Source organism: Dendropsophus ebraccatus, chromosome 5 (genome assembly GCF_027789765.1).
Source record: "Dendropsophus ebraccatus isolate aDenEbr1 chromosome 5, aDenEbr1.pat, whole genome shotgun sequence".
In the NCBI taxonomy this organism is placed as follows: Eukaryota; Metazoa; Chordata; class Amphibia; order Anura; family Hylidae; genus Dendropsophus; species Dendropsophus ebraccatus.
Genome location: NC_091458.1, coordinates 50,104,728 through 50,120,258, shown reverse-complemented (window position 1 = coordinate 50,120,258; position 15,531 = coordinate 50,104,728). Strand labels below are relative to the sequence as shown.

General features: G+C 43.7%; 1 protein-coding gene across 2 annotated transcripts in view; it reads left to right on the top strand.

Annotated features, from left to right (window-relative positions):
- The window catches only part of ACVRL1 (activin A receptor like type 1), a 68,359-nt gene that overhangs the window by 30,022 nt on the left and 22,806 nt on the right, over positions 1 to 15,531 (top strand). For both annotated transcript variants that reach the window (XM_069970141.1, XM_069970140.1), the window contains exons 7-8: positions 2,243 to 2,518; positions 9,830 to 10,027. In XM_069970141.1, coding sequence (XP_069826242.1) covers positions 2,243 to 2,518; positions 9,830 to 10,027 — 474 coding nt within the window. The remainder of the gene's footprint in view (positions 1 to 2,242; positions 2,519 to 9,829; positions 10,028 to 15,531) is intronic.

Below are 15,531 nucleotides of genomic sequence, written 5' to 3'. Positions count from 1 at the left end.
GTATTGATAAAACCACACTCGTAAATCTAGACGGTAGTCTAGACTTACCAAAGGACTATGCATTGCACCACAGGGAGTCTGCACATTTCCAACATACTGTACATTTGGAGAGCAGGATTTCAGCATGTAACAGTACTTAGAGCATGATAGATTATCTGTTTTGGACAAGGTACCCTAAAGCCAATGCTCCCCTACGCACAAAATTGCCTTTTACCAACAATACCAAAGCTCTATACACATTACACATTTTTCTAGTTATCTAATTCCATTCCATCGTTCTACCATTTGTACTTTAATCCCTGCAGGATGCAGCCAATTTGCACTGTGCAGTAAAACTGATGCTCTAACCTTATTCTGTGGGTCAAAATCATTACAAAGGATACCCAGTATATATTGTTTTTATTATGCTTTATGCACTTGCTGATATAAATTATATCAAACTTTTTAGTAGTTTTGATTTGTATTGACAAAAAAAAGGAAAGGAGAGGTGATTAGATTTTTTTCATAAATATTAATTTTTAATATATTTTCAATGTTTTAAAGATTTATTTTTAATATATTTTTGAACCCCTTTTACTTCCCCAAGGAAACGATGTGATTTTTATCACTTGTACAGCATAGTGCTGTACTAATATAATGCAGTGCACTGCCAAATTGCTGATCTCTTATAACATTGGGAGACAGGAGTAGAAGATAATAGATCAGCACCACATAATTATGTTACAAGGCAGGGGGTGATTGGGCGCCATATGTAACCAGCATTTGGTTTTTAACCACCAAGATGCTAAGGTAGTCTGTGACCATGGCATCTAGGTGGTTAAGTGGTCAGTCGCTTTAAATAGTGTAAAGCTGCTCCATTTACCCTTAAAGGGGTTTTCCGATTTAACCTTACTTGTCCCTTATCCACAGGATAGGGGCGATAAGTATGTGATTGTGAGTGTGGGGGTGTGTGTGTGGGGGGGAGGGGGTGTCAAACCTCTGTGCACCCTCGGGGATCTCTAGATTGGCTTCCCGGCTCCTTTGTTTTAAATTAAGCCACCAGTCGGTGCATGACCTGCAGCCCCATTCATTCTCTATGGAGCTGTACTCAGCTCTCTCCAGTGGCTATATAGAGAATGAATGGAGCTGCATATCATGCACTGGTGGCTCAGGGTGCCAGGGTGTCTATCTAGAGATTCCCTGGGGGCACAGAGGTCGGAACCCCCTGCTTACTTGTTGATAGGAGTCAAGTAAGTTTAAATTGGAAAAACCCTTTAATGTCCTTATGACAAATATAAATGTTATTGGGAGTTAAGGGGTTAATGTAGTATGTATGTGTAAATGTATGTATGTGTAAATTGAAGTACCAAGAATAAAATATACAAGGAAAAGAAACATAAGTATTCATTCATAATGTTTTATGTTGACTTCTATAACCTCCATATAAAGTTTATACATTTGAGGTATATGTTCTTAAACAGGTACTCTAGAGAAAAAAATATTTTCAAACTTGTGTCAGACAGTTATCCAGATTTGTAAATTATTTCTATTTAACAAAAAACTTAAATCTTCCAGTACTTATCAGCTGCAGTATATACTGTAGGAAGTGGTGTCTTCTTTCTAGTCTGACACAGTGCTCTCTGCTGCCACCTCTGTCCATGTCAGGAACTGTTCAGAGCAGTAGCAAATCCTCATAGAAAACCTCTGCTGCTCTGGACAGTTCCTGAAATGGACAGAGGTGGCAGCAAAGAGCACTGTGTCAGACTGGAAAGAATACACCACTTCCTGCAGGATATATAACAGGTGACTACAACAGTACTTGACTTGAGGGTTTTATTTTTGTAAGACTTTACAAATCTGTATGACACTAGTTGACTAGAATTATTTTTTTCCCCAGAGTACCCCTTTAAGGCCATTATCTCACTAGGGTAATCCACAATATCGCACTAGTATCAGCCATAGGTGTGATGTGGAGCCGCTCCTCTCTCTCCATGTCGTGTAATCCACAATATCTGCCAAATGATTAATCACCCCTATAATCAGATCAAACTATTTATGTACCTAAAAGATTTCCAGTTTCTGACATGTCCTCCTCCAAACTATCTGTTGTACTACACAAAGCGCTCTATCCATATCTACATAGTACATTCTACCAATAAAACTACTGAATAAGCTAACTCTGAGGTAAACAAGTCTAAGAAAGAATTACGAGAAGTGGTTGTCTGAAGCTGACATGTTTAGCATCTCCTTCTGCCTTTTCTAGGTTTTATTGCATCTGACATGACTTCTCGGAACTCCAGCACTCAACTGTGGCTTATTACTCATTATCATGACAATGGATCTTTATACGACTATCTCCAGAGGACAACTGTTGATCCAGAGGGTTGCTTACAGCTCGCACTATCTATTATTTGTGGTTTGGTTCACCTTCATGTGGAGATTTTTGGCACCCAAGGAAAGCCCGCCATTGCACATAGAGACCTGAAGAGCAGAAACATCCTTGTGAAATCCAATAAACAATGTTGCATTGCAGATCTAGGTAAACAGTAACAGGAGTACATAGTCACACTTAGGGTACTATTACACCAAGCAATTTTCCGACGACTAACGATTAACGATCTTAAACGACCTGAAATCGTTCGCCCAAGTACACGAAACGATGATCGTTATTTATGATCGTTCTTGCGGTTATTTAGTCGTTGCTATTGCATACGTTTCAGCTGTGAATTCTTATTTCACCGAACGATATGCGAATGATGTGCGAACGATGAGCGAACGATCAAACGATAAAAATAGGTCCGGATCCTATTAAACGATCAACGATTTCTCGTTGGTCGTTTAATCGTTGTCTGCTATTACACGAAATGATTATCGTTCAAATCCGAACGATTTAACGATTTTTCGAATGATAATCGTTCCGTGTAATACCACCCTTAGACTACTGGCACTTCAGAATATGGGTATAATGGAGCAAGTTCCATTTTTGTGGTTATTTTATAGATATTTTTTCTTTTTGATAAATTTTGAAGTATCTATCTTTTTTTTTTTAACATGAACCTGGCACCAAGACCAATGGCAGTCCTCCTCACCTATCCCTGTCTGATTTGCAATGTTTGACAGATCTCTCCTTTATTGTGTATGGGTGTAGAGATATGTGAAGCATAGTTAGCTATGAAGAGCGATGCCCATTTGAGCCATTCTTTACCCAGATGAGACTATAGGTGCCTATACACCTCCTGACTTTGTTGGGTTCGGACAAATCTCTCTGGTATATGGCAGCCTCTCGACTAACAGGTTTTGGTTTTTAGCTATCCTGCTGTGGCATACCCCTTTTCATAGAAAACACACAAATATTTGGCTCCTCATATGTATGGGATGTCGGGGAGAATGTTTGGCCATTATCTAAATTATATGGCCTTAAAGGGGTTATCCAGTGCTACAAAAACATGGCCACTTTCTTTCAGAGACAACATGACTCTTGTCTCCAGTTCAGGTGCGGTTTGCAATTAAGCTCCATTCACTTCAATGGAACTGAGCAGCAAAACCCCGCCCAAGCTGGAGACAAGAGTGGTGCTGTCTCTGGAAGAAAGTGGCCATGTTACTATGGCCACATGTTACTATGGCGACATGGCAGGGGCGTAGCTAGGTGTTCAGCCTAGGGGGGGCGAGTGAGTCTGAGTGGGCCCCCAACCGATTATGTTACCCATAGGGAACCTTGCCAGACGACAATGTTTTCTGAATAACAAAGGCTATATTCTACTATATTACTCATAGTGAATAAGTATTGAGAAGAGTGTTAGAGGCTTCTACATTTCACATATAGAACCATGTAAAAATTAAAAGGGTTATCTAAGGTTAGAAAAACATAGCTGCTTTCTTCCAAAAATGGCACCACTATCTATCTATCTATCTATTTCCTATCTATCTATCCAATCTATTATCTATCTCCTATCTATCTATCTATCTATCTATCTACCTATCTATCTCGTATCTATCTATCTATCTATCTATCTATCTATCTCCTATCTATCTATCTATCTATCTATCTATCTATCTATCTATCTATCTACCTATCTATCTATCTACCTATCTATCTCCTATCTATCTCCTATCTATCTATCTATCTATCTATCTATCTATCTATCTATCTATCTATCTAGGGAAAGGCCGCACTTCCAATGCATATGTGGCGGGTGCTGCAGGAACCAAGTCCCCAGGCTAAGGATTCCAACAATATCCAACAAAAAATCTGCAGCACTCCAGCTCAGGTGGTAACCGTGATTTTATTCACAAAAGTGCATATACAAACAATGCATTGTTTGTATATGCACTTTTGTGAATAAAATCACGGTTACCACCTGAGCTGGAGTGCTACGGATTTTTCGTTGGATATCTATCTATCTATCTATCTATCTATCTATCTATCTATCTATCTATCTATCTATCTATCTATCTATCTATCCATCCATCTATCTATCTATCTATCTATCTATCTATCTATCTATCTATCTATCCATCTCCTAGCATCTATCTATCTATCTATCTATCTACCACTAAATCCAGCACACCCAACCCTTATCTCTACCTACTTTATCTGCTGTTGGACAGTTGGGAGGCTGCCATATACCCGGCTGGGACACGGAACGGCCGGTCTCTGAAAGGTTCATTCCGGAAGATCTTCAGCGCCGCAGAGTTCTGATTCGGGCGCATCAGAACTCCCCACAGCACACTATGAAGCGTGCTGCCAGATCCGCTCACTGCATAGTGTGCACTGACAGGGTTTTCTGCAGCCGCTATTCAGTAAATAGCAGCTGCGGAAAACTGACATGTCAGTTTTTTTATGGCGCCGCGAGAGATCCCGGCCGGAGCGTATATGATGTGTATATACTCTGTCCGGGATCCCTTCAGCCTGCAGCACTACATAAGTTCCGTGGAAATCACGGCCGTTGTAACAATGGCCGTAATTTCCATGGAACTTACGTAGTGTGAACATAGCCTAAAGGGAGGTAAAAAAGAGGGAGATAACACACTGGAGGTGGCACTGTTGGGGCACAGATAGGACACATTGTATGTTGCTGTTTAGGGGGGTAGATAATAAAAGTAACAACCATGCTGCACTGAGCGCTGCACTGAGCTCTGCACAGGGGAGGGGGGCAAAGTTATTGGCAGAAATGAATAAACTTAAAATCAGTTGAGTGAAGCTGCTGCCTGTACAGAGATGTCCAGGCTCCAGCATCAGGACGGGGGCTCTCTGTACTACCCCTCACTCTGTCTGCCCTCTATAACTTACAGCACACAGCAGCAGCCTGACAGACACACAGATGATGATGATCACTCACTGTCAGTCAGCTGCTGCTGCTCCTCTTCACAATGCCTGGCAGCCATCCAGTTGCAGGATCCTCGGCTCCTCTCCTCACATGGCTGGCCCTCCTCCCCTCCTCACACACAGCACTATGCAGAGCAGTGTGTAGCTGAGGGGGAGAAGCTACAGCGTGCCGTGCAACATGTGAGGAAACAGGAAGAGAGGAGAGAGCAGAACATCCCCGGCCAGGGGCAGCATCAGGTGACTGAGTGGGGCCCCCAGGAGCAGGGGCCCAAAACTGCCGGGCGCTGATGCTTTCTGGGGGCCCCTACAGACTTGTTAAGGCTGTCTGCAAAAGCAATGGCTTCTACAGACAGCATTAACCGTCCGGGACATCAGTGGGCCCCTGCCTGAGCGGACCCAGGGGCCACGGCCCCCCTTGCCCCCCCCTAATTTCGCTTCTGCGACATGGTCATCACTCATTTGGGTAGTTTTAAGTTATTTGTAGAGTATCCTTCTCGGAACAGTGGTTCAAATAATGTGTAAAATAGCCAGCACTGCTCACCTCTCTTGATTTGAGAGAGGCGCTCCTAACACTTGAAGGTGCTGCATGAGGTTCTCAACATCTCAGAAATAATAGTGAGAAAAACAATATGGTGTATCACCACCTGTACCTTAGCACCTCCGGACAGCCGTCCTTTAATGTCTCCGGACTCTTTAAGCGAAAGAAATCCCCGAAGTCTTGGTCATCAATCCATAATCTTTTATTATTCAGGGTGCTGGTACAAACAATGCTCACAAGGCTGTTTCATTCACCCAGCGTCCACCTGTTGTCTTGCGGACGTTTCGGAGGATAAGCTCCTCCTTCCTGATGCGCAAGAACGTAACGGGTGGGAGTTCAATATATGAGAAAAAGCATTAACTCTTTACAGCACATATCTTATAACAATTCATTTTTGCAATTCATATACCACTCGCATGATCCTTTCTGAAGGAGAACCATATTCTAATACATTTATAGAAACACTCGAAAACTGCAAGTTTCATTCAGTCCTTTAGGACTCAATGTCTCAAGCTCTGTGATCCAATACGCCTCTCGTTGGAGTAACCGTCTGCGGTTCTCCTCACTGCTGTTACTAACCTCAAGTTGTTCTATGACTTGCCACCTTAAGTCACAAATATTGTGTCTATATTCAAAAAAATGGCGTGCGACCGTAGTCTCGCCAAACTCACCCTTTCCTTCTTCTTTCTTATCCTTTGCACCATTAAATCTTCTGATAGCTGATTTATGTTCGTTTAAACGAACCTTGATCTGTCTGCTGGTTTGACCAATATACCCCATGCCACAAGGGCATTTTAGTAGGTAGATCACATTGGTATCATTGCATGTATGAAAACCTTTAATTACATATTTTTTACCTTGCGTAGGGTGGGAAAACTCGCCACCTTTTATTATGCTATTACAATGTTGGCACTTCATACATGCAAAGGTACCTTTCCTAGCAGCTGCCATGAATGTCTGTCTACTCATTTTACGTTTCCTGATATCACTTCTGACTAATTTATTCGCCAAGGATTTGTTTTTCCTATAACCAAAAATGGGTTTCTCTCTGAATAGTGACCCATACTTCGGATCACTGCTCAGTAAACCCCAATGTTGGTGGACTCTACAAGTTTTGTAGATTGGCACGTATAAAGGTACAATTTTATGATGTCAAAAGACAAGAACGTAATTTTCCATCCCCCCTTGATATAGTACCTGAAACACTAGTGAAACGGAGTACATATGACCCCAATGTGAACTGTGACTCAGTAGCCATGTTTGAACGGATGGTTGCATATGACGTACGAGCCCAATGGAATCAAGTTGCCAGAACGCACACTAACTTATCCAAGGCAGAGACTGAGGCATTGAGTGATCTGCAAAACGATGCCTCTATAATTATAAAAAAAGCAGATAAAGGGGGCGCGATAGTTGTCCAGGATCGCGCCTCCTATATCCTTGAGGCCATGCGGCAATTGTCCGATACAAATGTGTATTGTAAGCTTAAGGGTGATCCCACAAAGGAATTTAAACAATTGGTGGATACATATGTAGGTGAAGCCGTAATCTCGGGCATTATAACTGAAAGAACAGCTAAGTTATTGTGTGTGGATTCCCCTAGGGTACCTGTGTTGTATTTGCTTCCCAAGATCCACAAGGACTGCAGCAGCCCACCCGGCCGCCCGATTGTTTAGGGGTCTGGGTCACTGCTGCAGTCCCTGTCGGTATATGTTGATGGATTTTTGCAGAGTATTGTGAAAGGTCTTGATCGCTGTCTCTCTGACACGGGCCATTTTTTGGATTCTATGGAAAGGATTTCTAGCAACAATGTAAGTTTTCTATGTACTCTGGACGTACAGAGTTTGTACACTAATATTCCCCAAGATGAGGGTATGGCGTGTGTCAGAGAGCAGCTGTGCAAGAATGCAAAGTTGGACAACAAAATGATTGGTTTTTTGATGGGACTCTTGGATCTCGTCCTGTCCAAGAATTATTTCAGATTTGACGATGAATATTTTTTGCAACGGCATGGAGTTTCCATGGGCTCATCGGTGGCTCCTAGCCTTGCAAATATTTTTATGCATAATTTTGAAGAATCATTCGTAGTGCACAACCTGCCGGAGTCGTCCACGTGGATGCGCTATGTGGACGATGTCTGCCTGTTGTGGACTGAGAGTGAACAAAAATTGCAAGAGTTTATGAAGGGTATTAATTCATGTCATCCATCGATTAAGTTTTCATTGGAGTATGATAAGGATGTTATTCACTTCCTTGACGTTGAGGTTAGAAAGAAAGATGAGAAATTTGAGACCACACTCTACTCCAAACCCACTGATAAAAATAACATGCTACACAGAACTAGTCAACATGCTCCACATGTGTTTAAAAGTCTGCCCAAATCTCAATATGTTAGGGCTAGGAGGATATATAAGCTCCCGAGGAGAATATAATAAAAATGCAAGAAAATTAACTAGAAAATTTATAGAGAGGGGTTATAAAAAACATGAACTTGAAAAGACGTGTAGGGAGGTTGGACAGAAGTAGAAGTGAGGTACGTAAAAGAAAGATAAAGAAAGAAAAAAGAGAAATTAAGATGATGTATAGCATGACCTATGATAGGCATTCCAGACTTATCAGACAATCAGTGTTAAAACATTGGGATTTACTGAGCAGTGATCCGAAGTATGGGTCACTATTCAGAGAGAAACCCATTTTTGGTTATAGGAAAAACAAATCCTTGGCGAATAAATTAGTCAGAAGTGATATCAGGAAACGTAAAATGAGTAGACAGACATTCATGGCAGCTGCTAGGAAAGGTACCTTTGCATGTATGAAGTGCCAACATTGTAATAGCATAATAAAAGGTGGCGAGTTTTCCCACCCTACGCAAGGTAAAAAATATGTAATTAAAGGTTTTCATACATGCAATGATACCAATGTGATCTACCTACTAAAATGCCCTTGTGGCATGGGGTATATTGGTCAAACCAGCAGACAGATCAAGGTTCGTTTAAACGAACATAAATCAGCTATCAGAAGATTTAATGGTGCAAAGGATAAGAAAGAAGAAGGAAAGGGTGAGTTTGGCGAGACTACGGTCGCACACCATTTTTTTGAATATAGACACAATATTTGTGACTTAAGGTGGCAAGTCATAGAACAACTTGAGGTTAGTAACAGCAGTGAGGAGAACCGCAGACGGTTACTCCAACGAGAGGCGTATTGGATCACAGAGCTTGAGACATTGAGTCCTAAAGGACTGAATGAAACTTGCAGTTTTTGAGTGTTTCTATAAATGTATTAGAATATGGTTCTCCTTCAGAAAGGATCATGCGAGTGGTATATGAATTGCAAAAATGAATTGTTATAAGTTATGTGCTGTAAAGAGTTAATGCTTTTTCTCATATATTGAACTCCCACCCGTTACGTTCTTGCGCATGAGGAAGGAGGAGCTTATCCTCAGAAACGTCCGCAAGACAACAGGTGGACGCTGGGTGAATGAAACAGCCTTGTGAGCATTGTTTGTACCAGCACCCTGAATAATAAAAGATTATGGATTGATGACCAAGACTTCGGGGATTTCTTTCGCTTAAAGAGTCCGGAGACATTAAAGGACGGCTGTCCGGAGGTGCTAAGGTACAGGTGGTGATACACCATATTGTTTTTCTCACTATTATTTCTGAGATGTTGAATGTGTGGGACGGAGTGGAGTCCCGGAAGTGAGAATTTACTGGAAACGTATATAGTGCGGTTTTGCTGTTTTTTATACTGAGGTTCTCAAGATATAATATTCTTAGACAAACACATCTGAGCGTGCTGCCTCCAGCTTGTAATTTTTTTTTATCTAAATGCCTAAATATTACTACATGGTATGGATAATGTAGGGTAGGGTAGGGATAATCTACTTACCTACAGATACATGGAGATATACAAGGACGTTATATCAAGTTATATATAAATAAAATGTATAGCAATAAAATAAAAGTGTAACTTTTTGTTTTCAGGCCTCGCAGTGGTGCACACTCAGAATGAAGACTATCTTGATATTGGTAACAATCCAAGAGTTGGCACCAAACGATACATGGCACCAGAAGTCCTGGATGAAACAATCCGCACAGATTCATTTGAATCTTACAAGCAGACAGATGTGTGGGCATATGGACTGGTATTGTGGGAAATATGCAGGAGAACAATTATAAATGGTGAGTTCTGAACATATACAATTATGTTAGAATGTTCATGGATATTTTACTGTGTTTAACTTTAGTACCAATAGGAGCTACCTTTGGTTTGTATTACCTTGTCATGATAATAATTGCAGTTATACAAGGTAATTAAAGGGGTACTCCAATATCAGGCCAAAAAATGTACACGCAGAAGTAAATAGCATTGCTTACTTGTCTGTCCCAGTTCTGAAACCACCAAAAGTTTCGCAAATGCATTGTTTTCCCTCAGCTCGTCATTAAAGGGGTACTCCGGCGGGGGGCTATTTTGGGATCTGGCCGGGGAGGAGGTGGCTGAGGGAAACGACGTCCAGTCACCTCCTCGGTTCCAGCAACGGGTCCCGTATCACGTCGCTCCGGTCCCCGCTGCCCGGCCGCTTCCTGGTGTCTGACGCGGGCTCAAGACGTGACGTCTTAAGTCTGCTCAGCCAGTCAGTGACAAAGGCGGGATCTGAGCGGAATTGAAACTTGAGACGTCACTGAAGCGGCCGGGCACCGGGGACCGGAGAGCCGCGATACGGGACCCGCCGCTGGAACTGGGGAGGTTAGTGGACGTCGTTTCCCTGAGCCACCTCCTCCCTGGCCAGATCCCCAAATAGCCCCCCGCCGGAGTACCCCTTTAAGTTCTCCCACCCTGCCTACTTTCCTCCCACTCCACTCCTACCAGCTTCCCTCTACAATCAGTCAAAGAAAACAGCAAGTCAGGAGTATAGCATGCTGCCGTGCATTTTTCCCACCTATATCCAGAAATTAGTGGTGGTCTCAGCACTAAGACTCTGACTAATCAAAACTTTTGTCATGTCTGTGCGATGTGACAAAAGTGCCCCCATCCACTGCTTTCCTATGCTGCTGAATCACATATTTGCCTAGTTATATAGTGATAAATCCTCCATATACAGTAAGACAGATTTCGATCCAGGCTGCTGGGAAAGCTGAGTGACGACACTGTGGTATCACAATGGGGACCACAGACCTTATACTGATAGATACACACAATATATCAATGATGCTTCCTGGGCAGGGCCGGATTGGGACTTAAAATCAGCCCTGGCACTTAAAACTCAGCAGCCCACATACCATATCCTTCCGATATAATATGGATAGCAGAGTACTATCAATGCTGTAGCGAATTCTGCTTTAATTGACCGAGTTCCTCATTACTTATGTGAACCCCACAATCAACGCATAAAAATAAAGATAAAACATAATCTACTGTGGGTTTGATGTTGCATATTTTTGTATTTATGTATTTCATCAGCATCAAATCTGCAATGGATTATGTACAATTACAGAGCTGTAGAAAGGTGTGTGGGGGAGATACAATATAAGTGTCAGGACTGGCAGGCGTAGACAAGACAAGAGACAGTGACCCTAGATCTGAACCCACCCACTGTCACCTGCCTACTTGCCTCGGTCGACCCTAAACGGTCGCGGACAACCACGGAGTCGGTCCCTACACTGCGTAGGTGAATACACAAAACGTAGACAGACAAACAAAACACAATAGAGGATAGTCAACTAGCAGGGTCAAAACCAAACAGACAACGCAGTACAAAATCAGAAGGAGAGCGGATAGTCAAATGTCAAGCAAGAGGTCAGAACACGGGCAGAGCAATAGCAAGGGGATTAGGACAGGGAACGCTGGGAAAGGAGCAGGGGAGCTGGGACTAGTGACAACTAATAGCCAGCGGGGAACTGAGGATCTGACTGCTTTTTATCCAGGGTAAGAGCTTAGGTCCAGCAGCTGATTGGAGCAGCCCTGATTCCAGCACCAAGCTCAGCTGAACAGACCTAGCAGTGCAGTAACCCCTGCACTGCCAGAAGACTCACAGGCAAGGCAGGTGTGGCTGAAGTAAAACACAGTTCAGACACAATTCCTATGCAAACACAGACAAAAATTCAGCGCTTCCTCGGCCGCCTGGCACAGACCGAGGAGCGCAAAGTCACATTCCTAACAATAAGTGACAGGACCTTTAGTCCAATGTAAGCTTTTATAATTCACCATTTCATTACCAGCGGAAGTGTCACAGAGGCGGAGCTGAGCCACAACTACACCTCTGATTGACATACATGGCCGGGCTGCGGCTGTCACTGTGACACTTCAGCTGGTAATAAAAATAATGATTATAAATAGAGTGATTATAGTGCAATTACATCCACCTACTCACAGGAGGCATCTTCTCTGCATGGATTGCAAGGGCCGTTTTTGCTGAAGTTGTTTCCTTTTTCTTGCTCAGCTGTCATGAAGCCTTCTACGGCCATAACTCCTCTCTGCAGGATCTACTAGAAAAATTTTTTAAGGCTCCTTGCTCCAGCATTACACACATCTATATAAAAACTCCCCAAGAGTATTGCTTTACACAGTAACCTTGCTCCCTCTGTGCCCCCATATATGCAGTTTGTGCCTCCAAATAGTAGTCCCCACTTTGTAACATCCCCATATAAAATCCACACACACACTTTGTAACATCCCCATATAAAGGCCCCCCCTTGTAACATCCCCAATCAACCCCCCCCTCACTTTGTAATATTCCCATATAGAACAGTTCCCCCCTTTGTAATAACCTTTTATAAAATAGCTCCCCCTGCCTTGTAACATTCCTATATAAAAAAAAGTCCCCCCCACTTTGTAATATGCCCATATAGAACACCCCCCCCCCCATATAGAACAGCCGGCACCCCCCCCACACACACACACACATAGAATAGCCTCCCCCCCCATATAGAATAGCCTGCCCCCCACATATAGAATAGCCGGCACCCCCCATTTCATAGAACAGCCTGCCCCCAATATACAGAACAGCCTGCCCCCATATAGAAAAGCCGGCACCCCCTTTGTAATATCCCCATGTAGATCAGGCAGCCCCTTTGTGGAAAAAAAGGCACATTCACCTGCCACATCGCTCCGCAGGCAGCAGTGTCTTCTTCATGCTTCCACCTGTCAGGGCTCCGGGCGGCATCTTCAGCTCTTCCCTCCAGGATCCTCTGCGGCGCATCCAGGAAGTGACGTCAGCCGTCAGGGGTGGGCTGTAGCAGACGTGCTGCAGACGCGCGGCACGACTGCTACACAGAAAGGGATTTTAAAGGGGCAGAGCAGCCCCCAAGTGTGCGCAGAGGTAGGGAGGAAGGAATTTGCCGGGCCATTCCAAACCTGGCAGAGTAGGCTAGCGAACAGTGCGGCGGCTGGCCGCGCTGTTCACGGCCGCTGCAGAGGGCCACCGGTCCAAGTATGCAGCAGGACCGGCAGCCCACGGATTGGTAATAGTGGCGGCCCAGCGGGCATTTGCCCCTTCCCCCAGATTACCAATTCGGGCATGTTCCTGGTTGTCTTACATGATTAACTTATCTTTCTTTACAGCTCCACACAGGTTGTTACACAGATTACCTGGGCCACTGTATCTGCTTAGGTACCAAATTTTTAAAATAAAGAATAACTAGTCAGATTTGTTATGCAGGAGCCAAAATAAATCTGGGTAGGAATCCCTGATAAACTGTAAATAACAAATCTGTCGTTTTATCATAAAACTGCTAAATTCTACATCTATCTAGTTAGGCAGATTTAGTTCTTTGGGTCCCAGGAAAGCTGGGTAACAAACCACATGGAAGTGAAATAAAGACAGCTGAACATTAAATCTACCTAGATAAATCCCCCCTTTCCAGGCAGATTAGCCTTTCAGGAACCTAGGAAAGCTTGTTAACTTGCACACTGGATAACACTGTATAGTGTTTATAGCTTCACAAAACTAGGAAGGCTCTATTTCCTGACCCTTTCCCTGAATTTCCAGTTCTGATGGTGAGCTCAAAGAGAGATATCAGAGATATCCCCTGCCAAAGATGTCCAGCATTATGACTATACAATAAGCTATGAACCCCCCAACTTCAAAATTAATTAATTAGCCAAAGAAAGGAAAATGAAGACACAGCACATTGTAATCAGGTGTTAAATGGTCACAATTTTATTTAAAATCACAAAACACTGAAAAAAAAACAGCAGACCCCCGACTCCTAAAGAGTCACTGTCCAGCACTCAGGTGAGGAAAAAACCCCTGTGGAGGAAACCTTGAGGGAGCCATGGCTGGAGGGTTTCCCCTCTCCTAGGCTAAGAGTATAATGCTAATATAACATAGTTTAAGAATTTGTACATTTTATCTGATTTAAAGAAAACAACAACAAAAATAGACTATAAATATACTACATCTGATTTGAGATCTGGCTGCCATATCTAGCAACGTATTAATGGTCGGGTAGAAGTAGCTTTTCTCCCTTACAGATCCAGGTCCACCTCACAAGAAGGTGGAGACTCAGTTGAAGGGACAGACAAGCCCTTTTGCCCCTGCTATAACCTCCAAAATACATCAAGGGTAGGGGAGAGAAGTCAAGCTTAAAGGGGTTGTCCGGCGCTAAAAAATTATTCACAGAATAACACACATTACAAAGTTATACAACTTTGTAATGTGTGTTATGTCTGTGAATGGCCCCCTTCCCCGTGTCCCACCACCCCCACCCGTGTACCCGGAAGTGTGGTGCGCTATACTCACATGTCACGTGCCGACCACGGTCTCCGATCCTCAGCAGTGACGTCTTCTTCGGGCGGACGGCGGATCTTCCCGAGTGCCGGCCGCCCTCTGCAGCGTCATCCGAAGCTCAGCCGCGATTGGCTGAGCATAACTGTGCTCAGCCAATCGCAGCTGATGACGTGGCCGCGTCATCAGCCGCTCAGCCGCGATTGGCTGAGCACAGTTATGCTCAGCCAATCGCGCCGGCCGCCCGAAGAAGACGTCACTGCTGAGGATCGGAGACCGTGGTCGGCACGTGACAGGTATGTATAGCGCACCACACTTCCGGGTACACGGGTGGGGGGGGGGGGGGGGCAACACGGGGAAGGGGGCCATTCACAGACATAACACACATTACAAAGTTGTATAACTTTGTAATGTGTGTTATTCTGTGAATAATTTTTTAGCGCCGGACAACCCCTTTAAGGTCCTCTGGCACATCCAAGATGGCACTGATCCAGGCAGTGTGGCTTTCTTTTATGGAACCTTTATTATGACATAAGCGATTGTCCTCACAGTGCATGGTTGCCATGGTGACTACAGGTTCCCAGTGATCTGAAGCATTAACATTTAATGACTAGTGATGTGCTTTACTGCAGAGGTCATTATACACACTTGTGACCAAGCAAGCAGCGTATGGTTAGGACACTAAATAAAAAGTTTACACATTACACAGGTAGTTGTAGATGTGATGTGTGGGACTGGCCCTGTAACCAGCACATACCTAACAACTTTGGACAACCAAAGAGGCACATACATGGTCACTACACTAACACAACCTGCGCACGTCCTACAATGGCTCTGTAACTGTCAGTGACTGCGCTGCATGCGGCTTCTGTGGTTGTCATGGTGATGCTGCCACAACTAAACATGGCCTTGTGCTGTTAGCGCTACCCTTATATCAGATGGCGGAAGCATAGCTGATAA